The sequence below is a fragment of the Prunus dulcis genome, chromosome 1, assembly GCF_902201215.1.
Source record: "Prunus dulcis chromosome 1, ALMONDv2, whole genome shotgun sequence".
Taxonomy (NCBI): domain Eukaryota; kingdom Viridiplantae; phylum Streptophyta; class Magnoliopsida; order Rosales; family Rosaceae; genus Prunus; species Prunus dulcis.
Genome location: NC_047650.1, coordinates 43,727,958 through 43,752,460, shown reverse-complemented (window position 1 = coordinate 43,752,460; position 24,503 = coordinate 43,727,958). Strand labels below are relative to the sequence as shown.

Genomic DNA, 24,503 nt, shown 5'->3' with positions numbered 1-24,503 from the left:
CATGATTTGAGGTGTTAATTGAGTTGTTTGTTGTTAATTGAAGTTTAATTAAGGATGAAAGATCACTCGTGCTATAATGGTCGAGAAGAGCTTCTAAATGGTGGTGGCTAGCTGTACACACCATTGCGGTAAGAAACATTGGATATTGATGGGTTGATTTGCACGACCTAAGGCTGCGTTTGGTTCATAGGAAATGAGGCTTGGGGATGGTGTTTGAGCCTGGTCAAAGTCAGACCATGCGTCCTGGAAAATGAATAGGCCAAAATATAAATTGGCTGCTCAAGGTGCCTAAAGGTCAAATGCACCTTACGTCATTTTATTTTCAATAAAATCTATAACTTTAGGTGCACGATGTCCCACCATAATTTAGACTAAGAACTTAGAAGTCCAAACCCAACTTCCAACAATGGGTTGAAAACATCTAACTTCCAAAGTCGGAACATCTGGAACTTCTGAAGTGGGTGTTTAGTTGTGGTCTAAAATTTGGCCAAGGTCAAGTCCTATAACCGCCCAAGATCAAGTCCTCCGATCAACCAAGATCAAGGCATTCGATCAGCCAAGGTTAAGTCCTCTAATAAACCAAGATCAAGTCCTCTAATAAACCAAGATTAAGTCATCTAATTAGCCAAGATCAAGGCTTTTGATCAGCCAAGATTAAGGTATCCGATCAGTCAAGATCAAGTCCTCTGATCAGTAAAGGTCAAGTCCTCTGATCAGCTAATGCCAAGGTCTTTGATCAGCTAAGGTCAAGTCCTCTGATCAGTCAAGGTCAAGTTCTCTGATAAGCCAAGATCAAGGTCTTCGATAAGCTAAGATCAAGGTCTTTGATCGGCCAAAGTCAAGTCCTCTGATCAACCAAGATCAAGGCCTTCAATAAGCCAAGATCAATATCTTCGATCAGCTAAGATTGAGTCATCCAATCAGCCGGATCAAATCCAACTCCAAGTCAATGTGGAATCCAACTCCAAACTAATTTCAAGTCTATGTGGAATCCAACTCCAAACCAATTTCAAGTCTAGGTGGAACACAACTCCAAGCCAACCCCAAGTCAGGGTGGAACTTTACTTCAAGTCGAGGTGGGAACCCAACTCTAAATCCGGTCGAGCAATTCCAAGTCACTAACAACAATGGGTGTTTCAACTAAGATCAGAATCCAGAAGTTACGATGTCTCACCAGATGTCAAGCCAAAGTCTCGGAGGTTCACATATTCGAACCCAAGATTTTCGAAGGATCGCATGCACGTGACGGAGGCTTCATAAAGAGGGAAATTAAGGAGATTGACGACAATCCGGAGTATTCCAAAAGAAGAGATAATCAAGCAATCAGAATGTCTCCATCAATGTGATCCAATAGATTTGGAGGCTTCACAATGAAAGATTTTGAATGAAGTTGACCTTTAGCCATTTAATGGCCAGCCTATGGGCTGACAGATGCCCCTATATAAACCTCATCAGATGAAGGGCGAAGACACATCATCAGACATACAAACCTATTTTTCGTCTCGCACTTTTCTTTTCCTAGACTTAGGATTTTACTTTTCAAGCACTTAATCTATGTCACGCCCCAACCCAAGGATTTACGTAACCTTGGGTTAAGATGTGATTCACACATTAATTATAGAATTTAATAAAAACTATAATTAAAATATGAAGAAACATTTACATAAATAAAATAAATATTTCACATCGAATATTCAGCGGAAACGACAACATCTGAAATCTTAAAATTTTTACATTATTTTACAAGTTAGAACTACTCTAGAGTTCACTAAAAGAGTAGCTCAATATTCATCCACAAGTTATGTACACAATATACTCTATACATATGCCAAAATCATCACAAGCTCTAGATTTCAGGTTCAATACCTGCAAAATCTGTTAGGGGGTGTGCGAAACCAAAACTCAGTAGGGACATAAACCTTTTTACAGGAAATTGATATATAATGAAATTAAGTGACATACAATCACATAGCCAAAAATCACATTAATAATAATAATGCATGAATGCTCTTCATCTACTCCTATTAATTCATATAACTGGACAAGCAAACATGCACGTCCCATACCATGCTTATACCATTTGGTCCCGAATGCTTGTTTATATGAACTAACACCCATCTCAATCATCCCATAATTCCCCTTTTGTTAGTCATCTTGTCTAACTCCCTGTCACCAGTCCCGAATCACCCAATAAAAACCATGTGCACTGTGGGATCCCTGAGATCTGGTACCTGCCAAGAGTTAGACTCAACTACACAAAAGACTATTTCCATTACCCTTTTTTCCATTATTTTCTCCATCCAACAACTTCAACTAATTTCAATGACATGATATAATTATGCATTTCACATATCCATATATCTCACAACAATGTAACATTTAAAGCATCGCCAATGTATATATAATTATGCCAACATTATTCAACCAGTCAAGAACACATAAACATTCCAGGAAAAACATTCAATTGTAACAAGAATATTAATCAAATAATCATATCATGCATAATATAGTGCTCACGAAATTTAATTAAATCAATCTTTGAAAAAGGCCCCCAAGAAACCCCCTACCTTGACATCAAAGTTTAGGCTAGAAATGTAAGGTGTTTCCCAGTTTTCCATCGCATTCACAAACTTAGTCTCTCACTCTTTTTCTTACTTCTCTCTACCACTATTTCTCTCTACCACTATTTCTCTCTCACTTTCTTTGTTCATTTGTTGTGCAACTAATGTCCTATATATATACAAGGAATAAGTTGGCAATAACTTCTTTTCTATTGGATGGTGTAATGCCGGTTTATATGCTTACTATCCAAGTAAGATATATAGTTATTAATGTAGTAGATAAGGAAGAATGTCTTACGTTGTTACTCTTCCAATTCCTCCAATCCTATTCTATTCTTCTTGGTAAATTGACAAAGCTAATAACCATAGCCATGCTTACTTAACATGCTTTTTTCTTTGACACGTAACTACATTTACAAGAACCACTTTACTAATACATACATATAATATATATATATATATTAGAATAATATAGGTAATAAAATAAGATATAAATATTTATTAGTACATAAGACAATATATATATATATATAACCAATTACTTATAAATACATAGTAATTATCTTTCTTTAATTTTAAGAAGATGAACTCTCATAATCTAGCAAGTTCTTCATTTTCTTAGTGTAAGTTTACTTTCTTACCATTTACATTATCTTGCTTTTAAATTCAAGTTTATTCCCATTGCTTTACTTTTCATTGTTATCGAACTTTTATTAAGTTTAATGTAGTTTATCGTTCTTATCGTTCTTATTTCGTTCTTCGTTTATCGCATTAATCTATTTTATCGCACTTTAATTCTCGTCTTTTAGTTTAATCACATCTTTAATTTAATTGCATCATTTTCACTTAAAACTCATAAGAATCACAAAAACATCCATACGAAGCGCAACATTTGATCAAAAGTAAAAGAACCTAGGTCAGGAGGAGGTTTCTTGCTTGGCCGATCAATCACTTGATCAAATGTCAGAAGCGCAACATATCTATCCAACCTTTTCCATCCAAGCCATTCGGTGGCTTGGTGGTGGCACACCTACACAACTCAAGAGAAGAAGGACCAAAAGTTCCTTCCATCGGCCACCTTGGCGGAAAAGAGGGAAACAGATAGGAAATCAATTGTTTTCCCATGTTTGGTAACTCCAGACATGGAAAATAGTTGCCTAGCACATGAGAAAATAGAGGAAAAATGTAACCCTCCTCCCTCCTTGGGCATAATTAAACAAACTTTATTTTACATTCCTACACAAACCAAACATGAGAAAGAAAATAAAGTGAAATTTCATGGTTACTTTCCCAACATTATCAAACATGGGAAATGCATCTTCCATTTCTCATCCCTTGAAAAATGACATAGGACATGATTTTCCATCAAATCCTTCATGTGAACCAAACATGTAAATGGTTTAACCATTAGGTCGGTTGGTTTGGAGGAAATTTTTAATTTTTTAAAATTCAAATATGTTTTAAAATACCAAAATGCCCCTACACTTGAAAATATTTGTAAGAATTTCATATCAGTTTGGATTCGAACTCGTGGGTTTGAGCTCTAGCTATTCTATCTAACTGAAAATCAAGTCCAAGAAAACAGCTCACTTTCTAGGACCACAAATCAAACATAACCTTAATTGGTCAAATGTTAAAAGTAACTAAGCACTTAGAAAAAACCTCAAATTCTTGATTTCTTATTAATCTATATTAATGCATTGCGTAACTCCACTCATTTATGCGTTGGAGTTTCACTATTAGTACAAAACTCTAATATATAATTTCCATATACTAATTAATTTAGTTGGGCTTGGGATGAATGAATGAAGAATGTAGACAATAATACGTAACTTATCAGAGTTTTTTTTAGCTTACGCTTGTCCTAATTTCAGTGGATGCATCGCCATATGACAAGTGTCACATGGTAAAATGATCGTATTTCAATTAAGAAATTGTTATTGTTTGCATTTGATCCTCAAGAAATTACACTTTTTTAAAATTTATTTTTAAAAAAAACAAGGAAAATGTTTAATATTTTTGTTCAGCATAACAAAAAGAGAAAAGAAAGAGAAAAAAGAGCAGAGCCAAATAGCCAATAGGTAGAGGAGAGAGAAAGTGGGAATGTGACCCTTTTTGTATATTTCCCGGAGCTAGCGAGTTGTGTTGTGATATCTCAACCCTTCCTTTAAATCCTCCCATCCTATCCTGCATTCCCTACTCTCTCATATAAATATAAATATTTTTATATTTATATTTTTCTCTCCGATTCAGTCTTCTTATAACTTGTACTTACAACACCTTTCTGTCTGTCTAAAAATTTAAATTTATTTATCAACAACAAAAAACAATTACAATCCCCAATTCACCAAATCAACAAACCCTAATTTCCCATTCACAAGAAGAACACCCAATTCAATTCCGGCACTATGTCCCTCTGAGTTTCCCTTTCGTACCTCTATTCTCCAATAGGTAGCAGCCGAGATTGATATTGAAATTGAAACACAGACAGAGAGCATAATGGAGGGCAATCCGCACCCAGTACCTCGAACAGTGGAGGAAGTCTTCAGCGACTTCAGAGGCAGACGCGCCGGCTTGATTAAGGCCCTCACCAGTGGTTCGCTCGCTTTTTTTTTTCTTTTAACCTCTTAATCTTAATTCTTTTACTTATCTATATACGTGCATATTTGGGTCTCTAAATTTCCTGTAATGCTTTTACTTAATTTGTTTTTAAAATTTTCTGCAGACGTTCAGAAATTTTATCAAGAGTGCGATCCTGGTGGGTTCTCTTTTCATTTTCTTATGTTTATGCTTCTGGTTGTTGCAGTAAGGGCCATTTTTTTTGTTTCTTGTTTTTTTTTCATGTATGTGTTTGTTCGTTTTTATTTCTAAATGCTGGAGCTTGATTTGTAATGTGAATTTGCAACGCCATGAGTATGAATAAAATACCCAATCTCTTTAGCTGTAAGTTTTTTTTTGGTTGTATACAATAAAACTAACTGCTCTTGTAGCACTTGGAACACAAAACATCCTCACTTGCTTCTCAGTTTTACTAGATACCCCATCTTGATATATAGAGGCACCAGTCTTTATACGAAGAATTAAAAATACTTTCCAAAATTAAGGGTTTTGCACATTGAATGTCATGGCCTCCCACACCCAGTACACTGGCCTACTGTTGTGGAGCAAGGTTCCCGAAGTCAAATTTTATAACTTCCTGACTGATTTAGGTTGTTTGACTTCTGTCCTAAGGTTTTGCAAGTGCTGTATAAAATTAAAGTCCAGAAGTGGGTGAAGTTTTTACATATATTTTTCTTTTAATTGATTTCTAGTTAAATGGATTTGAATTTACCACATTTTTCAAGTTGATCTACAATCTGGGCGGTAAGTGCATGTTCAATAGACATTAGATTATTGGAGGTGAATTTGCCACCTTTGAGGTGGGGCTGTTATTTCCGTTGGTTTTTTCTCTTCTTCTTGATTATTACATTATTGTAGACATTTAGTCTTTCAGTGGATCTTTCTGTTTATTACTTTCTTATTGGCAGTTGAGCAAAAACAAATTCTTTCCATTTCTTTTGGTACAAATTACAATTTTAATATTATTTGCAATGCTATGTTGTTCAGTACCTCTCACCTTATGTGTTTGGAGTAACAAAATATCTAAAAAATGAATATCTAAGTTTTGATGTATCAAGTTTGGTCTTATTTCTTTAAGTATGCACAAAAATGATATTTATATGCCTCATTTAATTTATTATTGAACACGTGACCATAATAGTACTTGATGGATGTTTAGTCGCCGTACAATGTGCTTAAGCATCTTAAGTGCTACTTTGACGTAATTTCAATATCTTTATGTGGTTATGATAGTGTATTTTTTTCATTTTGTTTGCTTTTCTTAACACAAATGTTCTGTTTGTAGAGAAGGAGAATCTGTGTCTGTATGGACTGCCAAATGAGGCATGGGAAGTTAACCTGCCTGTTGAGGAGGTGCCTCCTGAGCTTCCCGAGCCAGCATTAGGCATAAACTTTGCTAGGGATGGGATGCAGGAGAAGGACTGGCTATCGCTGGTTGCAGTTCATAGCGATTCATGGTTGCTTGCAGTTGCATTTTACTTTGGTGCACGATTTGGGTTTGGTAAGAATGAAAGGTACGAAATAGTTTTTCTTCTGCATGTATCTTTTATTATCATTTGGGAAATGCACAAGCTATCTTGATGAATTTTAATGTTGGCGTACTCTTGGTGTTAATCTTATCGTAGCCTGATACTTTCTTTATTATATGCAAAATTCTCTGTTGCACCAAATATCGAATCTATTATTCATCCTTAGCTATTCCTATGCAACCATGTTGAGATTTAACAGAGGTTACCCTATAACATGGAGGAAAAGCATGATTTGGTATATTGAGTTTTATTTATTTCAGAACTGTGCTCCTACTTTAATACAGTTGTTAGAACCCAAATTATTGCAAGGTTTTTTTTATATATAAAAAATCTCCATATCTGCAACTTTTATGATAGAATTTTCAAATGCAGTAGAGAAAAGAGTTACCTGCCATATGAAGCATTGAGCCAACACTTTCTGTTGACAAATCTTATTATCAGTTGAATCCTATGCACCTTTTTCAGTGCATAAGTTCATGCATTTTGTGGCATCTTATTATTATTGATATTTACCTTGCATATGATGTGATAAGCGGTTTACATATCACGTTTGAATAAGATATTTATGTGAACCAAATATGGCATCACACGTGGGCGGTTAAAGTACAGAAGATTTAGAAGTTCCCTTTAGAGCTAATTCACAAATTCAATGCATCTACTACTTACTGAAACCTAGTTTAAAACCTCCCTCCTTTTTTCTAGTCTAAATTCTGATGAAAATGTTTCTTTTTTTGTTTTCAATTTGTTTGCTATCTTTATGGCGTATATATTACAAAAATTGACATATCCTTTACATCCTAGCATTTAATCATGTTGAAGAATCAACTAATGCTTGGTATGGTAGCATTAATGACTGATATTCTTGCATGGAGCTGAAATTGGATGTCCCTTTCATATTATATGTTTTGCGATTACTCTTTGTTACACATAGAAAAAATCACTGAATATGAGATTTCTGCATATACTTTAGTGATATGTAGGACATGGCCTACTGTATTACGAATGTTACAGGTATTGACAGACTCGTCAGCATGAGTCAAGGATAGAATGAGTAACAGTATCCAGGGTTCTATTAGCAGGGGTAAAGAAGACACATTTGAAAAGTGACTCTATAAGTGGTGGGGGTGTTGGGGGGGACTCAAATTCAAGCAGTGGCTTCTTTGAACCTTAATCCTCAATTGGCTCCTGATTGAGCATTAATTGGTTCCTTCTCTAGGATTCAACGACTGATTGACAAGAAAATTTATGTTTTGCTTAAGATAATCGATATCCCACTTCGTAATTTCCATTTACCCGAACTCCATACTTGATAAACTTCTTGCATGATCTAGATAGGTTATGTGAGTGTTTTCCTTGCCACAATTAAGTTTCTGATGCTGTATGTATTAGGTGCAACATTATGTTCTAGTAGAAAGCCGCCTACCTCTTTTGCCCCTTTAAATTCAGGATGCTAAAAGGTATTTTACTGTTGATTAAATTGAATTTTCAAACAAGCCTTCTGTCACTCTGCAAAAACCGCTTGGAATAAGTCTTAGTGTCCTTTCATTTCCGAGGGCTTCTATCATTTTCCTTTTGGTAAATTACAAGGCTGTCTCTTACTCGTATCTAAGTAGCTCATGTTAATGGCTACTTGCATTAGACAATAATACTGACATGCCATAACATTGATAGAAGAATTGAGAATCTTATCTGTACATGATAGGTGTTGTATTTTCTTCTGTTGAGAACAGATTTAAATTCTTAAAATATTGAAAATTGGTTGCTAGGATTCAATTTGCCTTGACCTATTCTGAGCCCCACTTTTTTAGACTTTTTATTACTTGGCTATAAAAAAGTAAACGGACGAGTTTGTAAAGTAAACTTGAGCTTTTTTTACTTGTTCAATTACAATGGTTTTACTCCAATATCTGAGTTCATAAAAATATACAGCGTTCGTGTGTTTGTATGTGTATATATAATGTATGTACGACTGTATGTGCAGGGGACCAAGGGCTTATATAATTATTATAACAATGTTGAAGACTAAATACAGATGATATTCTTCCGTCTACTGCTATCCTATTTATTTCATTTTTGGCTATCATAGAGAAGTTGTGTACAAATTTTGGATAGGTGGTGTGGGATCTGAGTGCGGATGAATTGAATTTTGATTGAAGTCGATATGCAAACTTCTATGACTGATAAAACTTTTTCCGTTTAGTATTATATTGTTGGTTGTATATAATTTCTACAATGTTGGACCAGTGGATTTCTTTGTTGTTGATGTGATTGCAAATGTCATTGTAGAGTCATTCATGCTGTAGCATAACCCTTGCTACAAAAGCCAAGTTATAGGAGCTAACATCTCCCTCAAATTTAATGTATATTAGCATATCAAGGTGGTTCTAATTTTATTTGGCTTTGGAACTTGCAGGAAAAGGCTTTTTCAGATGATAAACGATCTCCCCACCATATTTGAAGTTGTGACAGGAAATGCTAAGCAACCAAAAGACCAGTCTGCTCCTCACAACAACAGTAGCAAGAACAAATCTAGTGGAAAGGTGGTAAGTGGGTTAGTTTGCATGATTTTGTTTGTTGTTTATATGTCTTCCTTCTTTAGCCTTTTTTTTCCCCTATAGTTAATCCTAGCTCTTGCTTTTTTTGGTGCTGCCTTAAAGCAGTCTCGGCAGTCTGAGCTCCCCCAAAGCAAAGGAGTAAAGATGTCTCCGCTGCCCAAAGAAGAGGAGGAAAGCGGAGAAGAAGAAGAAGAAGATGATGAACAAGGTGCGACTTGCGGGGCATGTGGAGACAACTATGGCGCTGATGAGTTCTGGATTTGCTGTGATGTGTGTGAGAGATGGTTCCATGGAAAATGTGTAAAGATTACACCCGCAAAGGCTGAGCATATCAAGCAGTACAAGTGCCCAGGTTGCAGTAGCAAAAGGGCTAGAGTTTAAATCTAGTCTGAATTTGCAGAACAAAACCATTCAAAGAAAGCAGATGAGGGTTTACAACTATCATTACAATTTGGAGTAAAACAGAGTCAGTTGTCTATCTTAGTTAATGAATTTGAATGATTGCAAATGGGATTCTAAGTTTTGCTACTCTTTGTTCTTGTTCTGTCTAATTTTCTCAGGAATTTGTTTCTAATATGAATAGTCAGTTATAAATATGCCTTTGTAGTTCCCTGGTTTGATTCTGAATCATTTATTCATGTGTTTATGCATTGTTACTTACTGTTTGGAGGCTATAGTTTTTTTGTTGTTTTTGCTGTTTTCTGATGTTCTTGTTGTCCTTAGTATTAATACTACAATATCATCTTCTATAAGAAAGCACAGATATTGAGCAAGTTGTTGGTGCAGTCGTGGAGTAATTGTCCATGCAAAGAATGGTTTCTGGTAAGTAAGTTTCACTGAGAGATGTTGTACTGGAAGATTTTGGTTTGATTATGAGGTACCAAAGTTGGGGGGAGAATTGGATATGCCAACAGTTTTATCATGTTGACTAGGAATTGCTGTGTCAGGACTTCGAGGCTTTAGTTGATCACTCATCGGAGCATGGGAATGATCTCCGGGTTCTGGAATGTAGCTGGAAAAGTAATCTGTGGTTGTGCAGCAGTTCTTACTCTTGAGCAAGTAAAGACCAAGCATGGATGCATGCTCTGCTCTGCTCTTCACTCTCTGAGGAATGAGAGACGGGCTCATTTCATTTCTAGGCTGCTGAATTGAAGAGAAAAATGTCTGTTCACGAAAGAGTACAAAGAGAGGGAGACGGACAGGGCGACCAAAATGAGAGCGATTTTCTTTTGTTTTATTATATTTATTTCTCAGTTGGAGCTTGTCTGATATTAAAAGTTCTTCTATCCGTCTTTTACGATTTAATATACCTTTCTGGTTTTGTAGAATTTCAGAGGCAGTAATTCTTACCAATGTTAGAACAATAACTTGCTATACGGATCCTTTTTAATATATTAGTACACGGCATAATATGATTATGTTTTCAGTTACTACCGCGCTCCAAAACTGGCTGTTTTGTACTTTCTATTATTAATTAGCCACAATTCCCTTTAATTAATGCCTCCGTGGGTGCCTTTATTTGAATCCAAATACATCTCAAAGGAAACCCTATCGGATATTTTTGCCAATCAACGTCCCATTTTACCTTTATTTTCAATATTTATTTATTTTTGTATAAAAGACATCTAAAGAAAAAAGGAAGGAAAACTAATACCCACCACTCCCCACCGTCCCTAGCTTTATTTATTCATTTTTGACTGCCAATAAAGTCCGCGATCATTATAGGTGTGTGGTGAGAGAAAAACTTGTATATTATAGACATAGCACTGTAACTAATTAGATTTTGTCATGCATAATAATTGTTCCACATAGTGGCACGTGATTAGTTGAGAATAGCAAAATAGTGTTATCCCCGGATATGATGATTTTTTTATAAATAATTTTAAATAATTTGACTGAAGTGCGAATTTTGTTGAAATTTCGGATGGGTTCACTTGCGTAATTTTTGGGTTCAAATACAAACACCCTTCTTCTTTTCTTTTTTATTTATTATTTATTATCTGTTGTTTTGTGTTTTGCGATTTTCTGACGGCCAGGATTAAAAGGCTAGGTAAAGCTGCGTTGATTGAGAGTGATAAGATATTCCTGTATCTGGAAAAACACCCACTTTTCTTGCATCTCTTTTACAAGCTATAACAGCAGCAACAGCAATAGCATAGCAGCGTGGCGTCATTGACGACGACGATGACAACAGTAGTACCCTCTCATTTCCAGTCCCTTGGGCTTCCCAAAGTAAGAAAAGAAACTCTCAACTTCACCCAATTTCTGTGTTTCTTCAGTAAAGTGTTTCTCTAGTAATTGGACAATTAGAGTGGTACGTAGTACTAGTAGCAGACGTGCCTTTGACACATTTCATCATACATGTTGTGTGCACCATTTTTATGGTTGTCATATCTACTACTCTGAACAATAATCAGGCAAAAATATGTGAGAGAGAAGGTTTTTGATGGTTTATTAGTTTGCTGCAGCAGTTCCCTGTTAGAAGCTACTGCAGTCGTGCTCTTACATGTCAAAACGCTACAAGGATTGTTGAGTTCTGCAACACACAACGCAAGCTGTTTACGAGGTAAATTGCATATCTCAGAAGTTTTTTCTTTTTCTACTTTTCGCTTACCTTTCACGTATCTGCATTGCATAGCTTATTGCATTATATATGAGAGAGATTACAGTTTCAGTGGCAACATAATAAGAAATTGCGTCAAACCAACATTTTCAATCTTTTGAGGTTATTATTCTTTTGTAGTCCGCATAAGACGGGTCATGCTCGTTTATCCAGGCTGATATATGCAGCTGGTTCAGGTTGGTTGTTTTCAGATAATTGACAATTATTACAAGCCTTTTCAGTTTACTCTCTTTCTGTTTGTTTATGTTTTCTGTTGTTTGTAATTTGAATTATATATTTTCATTTTGGTTTTGCAGGTTTAGAGGCATCTATTGCAGATGTAGAAGGCAATCTCATAACATTGAAAACCGCCAAGATTGTCATAGAGTCCCAAGAAGATAATAAGATACAAGTGAGCTTGCAATGCCAAGATCTAATCGAAACACAGTTAGAACACACATGCATTTTAAGTGACATGATTATTCTTGTGATAATTCATAGTAGTTTATGCATGCAGGTGAATGAAGGATTCAAGTATTCCTAGGCACGTTTATGATGGTATAGGAAAACGAATAGTATTCAAAGTATCCAGATAGTTTGATTGAATCAAGCTTTGGGAACATTTTGTTAGAGTTAAAGGCTGCAGATAAATTGTTCACATTTTCATGAAAAAGTGTATAGCAATTTAATTGCCTGATTTTGGTTGTATATGTTTTTGCCTTTTCTGTGTCTAAGGGTTTGGGACCTTATATTGCAAGTGCTTGTTTTGTTCCATTGCCAGGTTAGAGTAGACTTGACTGGGGATGACACAGAAAAAGTTTTTGATAAGGTTTTGACAAACTTGGCACGCACAGCACCACCAGTTCCGGGATTTCGCAGACAAAAAGGAGGTAATACATTGATGTACCCCTGATTTTGTTGGAATTAATACAAACCTTCTTACCTGATGTCTGGAATATACTGCACAAATATAAGGTAGAGATCAACTTTGGATGACCTTTTATATCTTGCAGTCAAAAGAAGGCAAAAGAAAATTTCTTTTTAGTTTATTTTGTATAATTTCAGTTTCGGAAAAGGGACCTGTTCTTTTCAATTTTGATATGCTTAGGATTGTGTATCCATATATGCAAAGGTTAACTCAGCCATTTATTGAATATGCTGCATTAGAGTGCTTGGATGTGGGAATTCTAAGCCGATAGCATCTATCCTTTCTTCTTTTGATTTATAAATGCTTAGTAACTTTTGAACTGTGAGTTTTGACTATAAATTTTCCTTTTCATGTGCTTTGGGACTACTCCAGGAAAAACATCAAAGGTGAGTGGTTTTATTCTTATACTTATGTATTTTTTTGTGATAAGAATTTATTACCGAATTTTACTAGTCAATGTGAGCCCCGCATAATTTGCTCTATCTAATCAACATTTAATAAGATTCTTGTTACAAATTTTGCAGATTTTGATGTAACCACATTGTAATATGGCTCAGATATTGGTTCATAAGTTGCACATTTAGACACAGCATGACCACATTTTCATGTTATACTATTCACACACCACTGGCATTCCATAACAACATCAATTACAAAACTTCAATGAACTTAATTTGCTAGGTGTCTTTTGGTTGATACGTTGTCAGGTCTTTTATGAGCTTGGATATTTGAAAGTATTAGAAGTACCTTCATTTGATTGGTGCATCCATTTGTTCACGCTTGTGAAATTAAATTTCTGGGGTGCCAATTTATGTTTTGAAACCATTTTGAAGTTCATAGGCCCCCTCGTTCATATGCTTTAGACTTTAGCATTGTTCTTTGATGGCTAACCTAAAACTTCGCTCAGGTCCCAAAAAGCTTTCTCTTGGATATACTTGGTAAGGAGCGTGTCACAAAGTTTGTCATACAAGAAATAATAAGCTCTACCATGGGTGATTATGTAAAGAAGGCAAGTCCTGGTCACCATTCACTACGTTGTCTTTCTTATAAAACTCAGGCAACGTTCTAAAATCTCTCACCAATTTCAGGAAAACTTGAATGTGAAGGAAAACAAAATCAACACTACTCAAACAGCAGAAGAACTCAAACTCTTGTTTAAACCAGGAACTGAATTTGGATTCAATGCTATCCTTGAGCTCGAAAATTCAGAAATTGAGACACCAAGTTGAATCTCTCGAAGGATGTTTAGAGTGTGCTTGTGTTTCATAAATAAATAAAAACAAAACTGAAGTTTTAAGAAGAAATTTTTTTTCTATCCTCAATTATTTTGAAGTGTTTAATCAGTATATCTTTTCTGGGTACACTATTTGTAAATTTTTTGTACCTATAGAAACGAATGCTTCCTCTACTCTCCCCAACCTCTGCCTAATCTTTTTGTCCTAAATCTAATTAAGCACAATTACTCAAATGTCACAAATAGAAATATTTGTTGTGAGATTTAAATTTCATAAACTCTGAAAAGACTTGTGTAACCTAGAAAGAAGACAACTGATTCCTTTTAATGCATCGGTGTGGCACCTCTATAGGTGCACAAAGACTCTTTGTCGAAGAGTCATGGCTTACTGCAAAAACAGCAAGTCAAAAGTCACAAGTGGTTACATATATGAATCTTATGTCTTTATACAAGAATTTCCAAATTTTCCACGTTGTCGCCCCATTTTAAGGAACAAAAAGGGACAATATCATATATTCTGGTGTTAAATTGGTAATTATCCAAATGAGAAATCCACAACAACAAAAAATTCTGTAAAATCCAGTGCAGGTATACTTTGGAATAAGTCGATCTCTCAAGTGTCACCGATTTGACAAGTCGATAGAGCGAGAGGGTGATGCCAATGAAATGAGGACCTTAAAACGAGCTTTTGCAGAACATGTTCAATCCACTAGGAGAAGCCAGATCCTATATATGGTTGGAGTCTTTGATCTTGATGGGAAACGAGGTCTTAGATTTTCATGAATTTCTCCAGATTTGTACAATTTTTTTATTGATACTTTCTGGCTTGAAGTTGTCTCTTGGTGCACTTTCATGTGCTTTGTGTAATTAAAGTCATGTTTAAACCATAATTCTAATCATCACACTATTATATTAACAGGCAAGGAATACTATTTTCACCGCTAATGTTATCTTATCAGACAAATACTTATATTTTCAGACTAGAAATTTTGTGAGGTTCTTATTGTGCTCTTGCCTCTAGGGCTAACCGAAAGATAGAAGGCGGCACCAAAAGTAGACTGAAAATTCAAAAGTGGTGTGACAGGAAAAAAAATAATATTCAAATCATTAAAATCAGCTAATATTCTATAGTAAATTCTTACTTTGGCCTTGGGTTGAAAGTGGAGGAATTTAATATAGTATTTCTACTACCTGGTGTTTAAACAAGTCCCCGATCAAGCTTCTTCTCAACCTGACATCTTGATTCCCTGGAAGTGAAGACGAGGTTGATGCAGCATTGCTACCTGAGCCAAACATAAGCTCGTCCTCTAGTCATATGTGAGCTACAACCTCACGGATACCTTCCTTCTTCAACATATATTCACTTAACCTTCAACAAGAGTTAAGAATTCAGTCATTAATTTGCACCTTGATGTCATCTTTCATTTGCAATTCCTCTTAGAAGAAGAAGAAGAAAGAAAGAGAGAAAAAAAAAAAAGACTAAACGAACAAATAAATGGATCCATCTAAATAACACCTTGTAAGCTGTTGTTACTTGATGTTGCAAGAGCATCATTAAGCCATTAGGTGTGTCCTCATTAGCATGAAAATGGCAAGTTTATTGGTACAGGTTACCAATAGTCTCCGCAAGAACATATCCCATCACTGAAGCAGTGAAACCTGTTATTATCCCTCAAAATAATTTTCCTTCCCTCCAAGTTAGATATCATCTTCATAGCTGTATGGCAATCCCAGCACACCCTCAGATTCTTCACTACCCTAATCACTGCCTCTGCATCAGTAACCAGAAGAGCGAAGCAAACTGCTAACTTTTCACTGTGAGTACCCACCATCTCTTCTTTCTCCTCCTCCTCAACATCTCTTAGCACACAGGTCTTATCAGCCATGTACCCAGAATTTCGCATTTTCCTCCCTAATTCCGCCAATAGCCTATAAACATCGTCTGACCGCTCATGTGATCTGTCTCCCACAATGAACTTGTGCAACTTACCTTTGTATTCAACCCAACTCCACCCAGTTGCCTTTTTCACCCCTACTTTTCTCATTAATTCTCTAACTCTCACCACATCATCCCACCTGCCTGCTGAGGCATATATGTTTGAAAGTAAAATGTAGTTTCCTGAATTATGTGGTTCAAGCTCAAAGAGCGTGCTTGCAGCAAACTCCCCAAGATCGATTCTTTTGTGAATTCGGCTAGCATTTAAAAGAGACCCATAAACCCCAGCATGTGGCTCCTTCGGCATGTCATCGATAATTTTTTTTGCTTCATCTAGTTTACCCACTCGACCTAACAAATCAATCACACAGGCATAATGATCGGCATCAGGAGCTTTGATTGACTCAAAAACCTTCCAACCTTCTTCTAACATCCCTGCATGGCTACATGCCGTAAGAATAACAATATATGTTACACGGTCCGGTTCAACAAATTCTCCTTTCATCTTCGACAGTAGTTTGACAGCTTCCATTCCATGACCATGAGCTGCAAACCCTGCAATCAATGTGTTGTAGGAAACCACATCTCTTGTTGTCATTTCTTGGAATGTCCTCTTGGCATCATCCATGCTTCCACACTTGGAGTACAAGAATATCAAAGAATTGTATCCTGATATGCTTAGCTTAATATGATTTTTCCTGACAATACTGATAACCCAATTTCCTATGTCTAAGGCTCCAAGATGTCCACATGCGGAGATGACACTCACCATAGTTACCTCATCTGGTTTGGGATCATCAGCAGCAGTAATCATATCTTTAAAGAGATCAATTGCAAGAGCTGACTGCCCATTTTGAGCATAACCAGAAATCATCGAGTTCCATGTGACAACATCCCTTTCTAGCATCTTATCAAAGAGCTCTCTAGCTGAAGCCAAATCCCCAACCCTTGTATAAGCTGATATCATGGCATTCCAGGTAACAGTGTTCCTAGACACCCCCAATTCATCAAAAACTTGTCTAGCAGCCTGGAGGCTCCCACGCTTTGCATACATATCAAGCAGCGCTGTCTTGGCAAAATAACTTAAATGTATCCGCTTCTGGTTGAGCTTTTGAACAAATGAATCAGCAAGGGAGCAATCACCACATGACGAACATGCTGAAATGACAATTGCCCAAGTAGTTTCATTTGGTTGATCCCTGGAGTTCATCATATCATCAAACAATTTTAAAGCCTCCTCTGGAAATCTGTTCTGAGCATAAGCGGAGAGCATTGCATTCCAGGATACAACATTTTTCTCTGGAATTTCATCAAAATACCTCCTTGCATTCTCCAAATCCTTCATCCTAGCATACCCAGTAACCATAGCAGTCCAAGTGACAACATTCCTCTCGGGCATCATATCAAAGAGTCTGCACGCTTCAGCTTTATTCCCCCAGTTCCAGTACCCAAAGATCATATTATTCCAATCTGCAAGAGTTCTCTCATGCATTTCAGCAAACACATCTCTGGCGTTCTCAACCGGGCCATATTTTGCATACAAACCCATGATGGCATTGCGAATGTAGGGATCAGAAGCAAGACCCAATTTCAGGACATGGGCATGGAACTCAATTCCTTTACTGCCGGCAGATTTGATCAAGACAGGGTACACAAAGGTACCGATCCTTAAGTCACAACACTGCAGCTTTTGATACAGAGTAACAACTTGATTAAAATGGGCACTGCCCAAATTGGAGTAATATTTGAGCATAGAGATGAAGACATGGATATCGGGGCGAGGTGTGGAATCGAAGATGAGACGGGTATAGGGTGGCGGCGCACGGAGGCGTGTGCATTGGGAGATGAGCAGTGACGCCCATTGGCTATGGTGGTGGAGGGAATTTTGAATGAGCTGCGCATGAAACTGCCTTAGCTGACTCAAATTGCTTATCTTGCACGCTAAGCTATCCAACTGTGACATCGACAAACGCCCAAAATTCATATAAATACGTCTCCTTTCTTTATCAGACTATGACTCTATGACCAAATAATAAAATGGCTTATCGTTTTTATTTTCCAAACGTTCATTAAGTTCCGAGACCATCGCTTCTTTCTTTTTGTTTTTACGAAACAAAGAAAAACTTATAAAGAAGAGGCTGATCCCCAGTTCCAACATTTGGTGGTGCATCAAAATAATTGTCCGATAGATGGTCTATATTAGATACTTCACTTTCGTATGAGGTAACCTTATTATTTGGCGTAGCGAGAAACAAGGTTTGGTTGCCAAATTGAGTGCTGAAGTTGATTAGGGTATGTCACAAGGTTGTTGTGAATTATTGTGAATCAGAAATGTGTTGATGAAGTTGGGCTTTGAGCCTAATAAACCCATGTAGTTATATTGTGATAATAAAGCAATCATCGGCATTGCTCATAATCCAGTTCAATATGATCGAGCTAAACATGTTGAAGCGGATAAACATTTTATCAAAGAGAAGTTGGAGGACAAGATTCACTTACCGTTTGTTAAGTATGAAGATCTAGATTAGTTGGCAAATATCTTAACTAAAACCATGTCAAGCCGAGTTTTTCATAGCTCATTTAGCAAGTTGGGCATTAATGATAAATATGCGCCAACTTGAGGAGGAGTGTTAAATGAGTAAATTTAGGATATTTACTTCATATTTTGTATAGTTGGTTATTCATTGTACAATCAGGATTTTAGTACTTCCCTTATTTCTTACATGTAAACCCTATGTACTCCTATATAAGAAGAATACAATATATAAAAAAATTCCCCAAATATTTTAGCATGAGAGACTGGCATTTCCGGGTCTTCATTTCCCAAGCATTGAACATCTTCTATTTTTATCTTGTGGAATTAGACATAGGAGTTTCATTCCTAAGAAGTTCATTTCGTGAACCAAACAGGCCAATGTTTGCCTCTATCACTTGATTTTAACATTCAATTACGTTTTCCATAGTTAGAGGATCTTAATCTATTGTTAATATCATAGTTGTTGATTTAGCATCTAACTCTTTTTTTTTTGGGGGGGGGGGGGTGGGGGGAGGAAAGGCTGTTGATCTAGTCTGCAAATCAGAATCTTTTTCTACTAGGCTAGACTTCATTGACGCTTTAAAACTAATTAATAGAATAATGTGTTATAATAATAATAATTGCACGTTATTCTCCAAATAGATGCAACGAACCAAGATTGTCCCTTATGTTTGTTTTGGACGACTCCTTCCTACAATCAATTATTAATTGAGTGCTAACTCTCATCCACCCAATTTTTTCACCTCATTTTTTAGTTGTGTATATATTAATATACTCTTAACTCCTCCTATGTTCCCCTTACTATCGGCCTCGTTTGTTAAAAGAGGACTAGATTAGATTAGCAAATGCTTGCATTTCATGTACATTGAAGGCATAATATGGATATTGTTGTCTAACTTGGAGGATAAAGAGGAACTATCTATAAGAGATTGATGACTAAAACTTATCCCTCTTAATCCCCTTATCCCCTTGATAGGGAGGATTAGACTAGACTAGGAAAATGCCATCATTTCATATGCATTCAAGGCATAATATGAATATTGTTGTCTAACTTTGACTTTGAGGATGAAGTTTGACTATTCATAAGAGGTTGATGAAAATGATGAGTAAACCTTATCCCTCACATGCCCCGTTTGGGATTATTTTTTGGCCAAAAACCGGCTTCACTTTAAAGTTTAGCAATTTAAGATGTTTAGTAAAAATCAAATACGCTGATTATTTTAAAAGCAATGGCCTCCTCACAGCAGCTTTTAAAAGCAACATCTAGGTTGCTTTTGAAAGTTGCTTTCACAAGAAGTAGAGAATAGCTTTGAATCAATTTTTTCAATTCCCATAATACCATCATTAATATTTAAAAATGACACCATCTACCACCACCACCGTCACCTCCACCACCACCTCACCTCATCCACCTCCTCCACCACCACCTCACCACCACCTTCACCACTACCACCACCCAGCCACCTCCAACCCCGCTTCCACCCTCACCATCACCACCACTACCTTCCCTCCACCTCCATCACCATCACCACAACCACCACATCCACCTCCACCTCCACCTCTACCACTACCACTACCACTACCACTATCACCACCACCACCTACCACCTTCACTGACAGGACCCGCCCTGGAATTCTCGAAAACCGAAGCGAATCCCGTCTCGTTACCGACATCTCCCCGATGCCGGGCCCACTTACTAAGAAATCGAGACTTTCTACCAAAAAAATTTTGGCAGAGTATCCCCTGTAAATTGAGCATTTCCCCCAAAAAAAATAACCTGCTCAAAAACACAGTTTAAGGTACCCAACCAACAGCATGCTTTAAAGCAAATAAATAGTTTACAACAAAGGCCTCCGGCCTCAAAGATCACACCCTAGCAAGGGAGATAACAGAGCATATCTAAGGAATTTAAATACAACAAAAACAAAGTTCAAGGAAAACAGGATGAAGGAATCCTACGATGGCTCAAAGCTCGTGAGCACACGATCCGGCTCAGCTGCGGAGCTCAGTCAACTACTGGCTGGGGGAGCAAAACAGAAAAATGTGAGTGGACAAAAATAAAGTTCAGTTCAGTGTAAACCAACATAATATAACCCCACTGTTTAATAAACCAAGCAAGAAAATCTGAATGCATCTCAAATCATCAAAATCAAGTAAATATTTATATAGGTCAAAACCAAACCAAAGCCGGATGCCAAGTCCGAAATCCAAACAGAACACTAAACAAACCCACCAATTAAATATTATAAGTCCCAAACCAAACTCTCGAAAGCGTACCCATTGGCACGACCGGCAAGGAAGTATCCTCACCGAAAAACAAGAATGAATGAATAGTTATATACATATGTAAATATAATATAAGGGATATATATAATATATATACGTATATAATAATAATAATATAAATGTGACCAACACCTAGTTGTACCGGGGAAACAATCCAACCGGGGGATTGTTTGACTAGTCACCATGGCAGAGTCCCCATGAAGAGTCCTCAATTCACCATGTAACTAGGGAACGAGCCGTCCAACCGGGGGACTAACTCTCAGCCAGCACGTACAGTCGATACCCTCAAAACTTGTACGTCTGTGACCAGTCCTACGCGCGCAGACTACCCAATCAAGGGTCTACAGCAACATCCCGTCAAGGATGCCCCGAGTATCTCAAGTATCCGTATCCAAGTTCCAAATCAGGGGAGGTACATAGGGTAGTGCTTATAGCACTCCAAACTGACATTCTATACTCATCACTTTCCAAAATCTCATCTCAACAACCCAAGTACCCCACACATAGCCAAACATATATATAAATTCTCAAAATCCATATACATACTCAAGATACTCAAATATGTCAAAACCCAAATATATTACCAATACTTTATAAAAATAAAGAATTTAACTATTAAAAATAACATGCATTTCAATGACTATTTAAATCATATGCATAAAATTCTCATTATAAAACCATGCTTATAAGTTGAAAACAAAGTCCACTCACAAGTAGTCCCACACTGCCTGACCCTGAGAGGGTCCTGCCTGCTGCGTATGCGTGGTCGGAGTACCTATTTCAGAATACAAATACGGGATTAATATAAAGGGTTTCGAACGAGAACTTGAATTAAAATCCTAATTTCCCGGGTTTCTAGCGAGTGTACGAAGAACGGAACAAACTGGAAGTTCCTAAGAGTTCCACAAGGTTTAAGACACAAGTCCCGTAAGTTTGGTCCAAAAAGGACGGTTAGATCGCTCACGATCGAACGGTTATCGAAAAATCTTCAAACTTTAAATTATTGAATCGGAACATCCGGGGCTCCGATTCATGATCCGTGAAATCCTACTCGTTCCTAGGAAAGTCTAGAGTAACATAATTGGAATGGAGTCGATCCAACGGTCGGAACCTATCGAACCCGGATAACGCACAAGATGCGAAAATCCGTTCGATAGTCATACGATGTCCGAATTGAGATCCGTAAAATCCTACGCACTCGTGACAACCAGGAGATCGCATTGGGACAAAAATGCACGTTTGCTACAGTGCCCACGCGCCGCCACACGCGCTAGCAGCGCGTGGGTGTCCAAAGCGATAACCCTTCGTCGGAAAAACTCAACACCTCGGCTCAAGACTCCTACCCTAGGTACAACACCTTATTTGGAGTCACTTTTGTTCTTGGGCTTACCCCAAAAACTGACCGGAAGTGGCCGGAATCGGAAACCCAAAACCGGCCAAAACCTAAGTTGAAATTCAGTTAATCTATGCTCAAAATTAACGAAATCCTACCCAACCATCAGCTAGAACATGGAAAATAGGTAGAAAACCATACCTTACTCGTCCAATTTGGTGGAGAAATAAGAGAGAACGAGAGGCCGAAAGTTGGGTGAAAATCTGTCAAAACCGCTACGTTTCGTGGCTGTTTCCGGCGACCACGGCGGCGGATCGAGGTGGTGGTGGGGTGGAATGGAAAGTAGAAAGTGTGGTGGTTCCAGCGGAACCGGTGCCGCCCCAAGTGGCGGCGTGTGGTGGCGGTGGCGACGACGAGAAGTCGCTGCAGTCGCAAGGGAGGGGGAGGGGTTTTCTGGTTTCACAGGAGAGAGAGAGAGAGAGAGAGAGAGAGAGAGAGAGAGAGAGAGAGAGAAATCTGGTTTTTTAAAAAAACAACTTCGAAATATTTACGGTTTTGCCATTGTCGATGTTTTGATCGTAACTTCTTCGTTACAACTCCGAATCGAGCCCACTACGTGTCTACGGACTCAACTCAATACGATCTACCCAAAAATACCAGCCACTGCCCCAAACTCTGTCCGGGTAATAAAATGACCAAAATACCCCTACCCCAAGGGTAAATCCGTAAATTCAAAAATTAATTAACTTGAGAAATTTAATTTAGAAATTTAGTTTAGAGTCGGGGTGTTACATCCACCTCCACCTCCACCACCACCAACTCCACCTTCACCTATACCACTATTATCACAACCATCACCTCCACCACTAACTCCACTTCCACCTATACTACCACCACCACCTCCACTACCACTACACCGCCACTACCACCACCACCATCACATAGTTAGCACTTAACACTTTCAACATCATATCTATTTTAGTCATTATCAATAGTTACAATAGTTTTATATTAAAATTTACCAACATCATCATGCCCATTTTAGTACGTATCCACAATTACAACAGTTCTATATTAAAATGTACCAAAGAGTTTTGACCTTGCTTTTTTGTACTGATAACACTTTTAAAATATTATTTTTCAAACATAGAACTGCTTTACTTTACAACTCATTATTTTCAAAGCACAACAGAAACAGCTTTTTAAAAAATGACAAACAATGCCAAACTTGCCCATAATTCCACCATTTTCAAGGGAATTAAGGGGATAAGTTTCAGTCATCAACATCTATAGTCCTCATTCTTCCTCCAAATTAAGCAACATATCCATATTATGTCTTGAATGCACATAAATATAGCGATTTTACTAGTCTAGTCCAATCTAACCTAGTCCTCCCAATCAAACAAGTCTGCATTTGAGAGGGGCTGCCTAATATTATTATTTTCACATTGATATAATTCATAATTAAAATTGTATTATTTAGTTATGAGGATGGTGGTGGTGAAAATGATTCGCTCCACTTTCTTGCCAATTATTTTCGGAAAAGGAAAACAAGAATCTCTTCCAAGATCTTTACAATTTGTTGTTATTTTTTAACCCATGTAGTGTACTTGCTTGCTAACCATTTGTCATCCTCTACAGATGCATGATATTCGAAATCTAAATTATTTTTGGACTCTTGTGAAGCAAATAGTGTAGGATAATAGGAGTGCGCGCGCTAGCTTGTGTTAGGAAATTGCATGCAATCTAAATTAAATCTTCCAAAGTATTGCATGTGATCTGCCCAACATGTTGTAATAAGGATTTGCTAACACTCATTAATCTAATATACAATGTCTTGTTTCTTGTTTACTACTCTGTCTTTGACTAGGATCTACATGACATGACTTGACAAAGATAGTCAATTCCTAATCATATTTATATTTTCTTATTAAAAATTAAAAAGATTATAATGATGAGAGATGTGATTGAAAGAGGTGATTGTGGTGGACTGCCCTCATAACATGCATTTTTATTTCTATAATAGGATCAAATCGACCTTTTTGTTAGGAAAATCCAATTCTATATATTTGAGTATCTCTATGAAGAGCTAGATTTTGTTGCATATTAGCTTTTGCTATTATGAAGATTTATAACACTTCGAGCAAAATGCGTCGCCTCTAAATACATAGACTCGAGATCCGAACTCGTATGAACTAGTGTGTTGAGTTTATACTAATAATATTGTTTTTTTTTTTTTGCATAAATAATCGATTGTGTTTTTTTTATTTAAGAATAAATTGAGAGATCGAACTCTAATTGTGGATTCAATTTTTGACATTTAACAATTCTTCAGATAAATCCATTTACAAAATTAAGGGGTTTATATATATATATATATATA

General features: G+C 36.9%; 3 protein-coding genes across 6 annotated transcripts; 2 read left to right on the top strand and 1 right to left on the bottom strand.

The window, feature by feature from the left end:
• The first annotated feature begins 4,682 nt into the window (after window positions 1–4,682).
• Window positions 4,683–9,929, top strand: LOC117627274 (PHD finger protein Alfin1). Of its 3 annotated transcripts, none has more exons than XM_034359276.1 (5): window positions 4,683–5,157; window positions 5,287–5,319; window positions 6,466–6,694; window positions 9,123–9,252; window positions 9,370–9,929. In XM_034359276.1, exons 1-5 carry the CDS (start codon window positions 5,061–5,063, stop codon window positions 9,643–9,645), a joined length of 765 nt encoding a protein of 254 aa, XP_034215167.1. In that variant the 5' UTR covers window positions 4,683–5,060; the 3' UTR covers window positions 9,646–9,929. The 3 variants fall into 3 exon arrangements, with proteins under 3 accessions (XP_034215167.1, XP_034215176.1, XP_034215158.1); XM_034359285.1 differs by having other exon boundaries at window positions 4,704–5,157; window positions 9,123–9,249; XM_034359267.1 differs by having other exon boundaries at window positions 4,705–5,157; window positions 9,367–9,929.
• A 1,398-nt stretch (window positions 9,930–11,327) lies between these two features.
• On the top strand, window positions 11,328–14,160 carry LOC117614622. 2 transcript variants are annotated; one of them, XM_034343498.1, is made up of 8 exons: window positions 11,328–11,496; window positions 11,736–11,830; window positions 12,008–12,063; window positions 12,184–12,278; window positions 12,648–12,756; window positions 13,167–13,180; window positions 13,702–13,803; window positions 13,883–14,160. In XM_034343498.1, the coding sequence occupies exons 1-8, from the start codon at window positions 11,449–11,451 to the stop codon at window positions 14,021–14,023; spliced, it is 660 nt and encodes a 219-aa protein (XP_034199389.1). In that variant the 5' UTR covers window positions 11,328–11,448; the 3' UTR covers window positions 14,024–14,160. The 2 variants fall into 2 exon arrangements, with proteins under 2 accessions (XP_034199389.1, XP_034199388.1); XM_034343497.1 differs by having other exon boundaries at window positions 11,733–11,830.
• A 959-nt stretch (window positions 14,161–15,119) lies between these two features.
• Window positions 15,120–17,941, bottom strand: LOC117614797 (pentatricopeptide repeat-containing protein At1g14470). Its single transcript, XM_034343703.1, has 2 exons — window positions 15,545–17,941; window positions 15,120–15,397 (listed from the first exon to the last, which is right to left on the bottom strand). Exon 1 carries the CDS (start codon window positions 17,925–17,927, stop codon window positions 15,639–15,641), a length of 2,289 nt encoding a protein of 762 aa, XP_034199594.1. The 5' UTR covers window positions 17,928–17,941; the 3' UTR covers window positions 15,120–15,397; window positions 15,545–15,638.
• Between the last annotated feature and the right edge of the window lie 6,562 nt (window positions 17,942–24,503).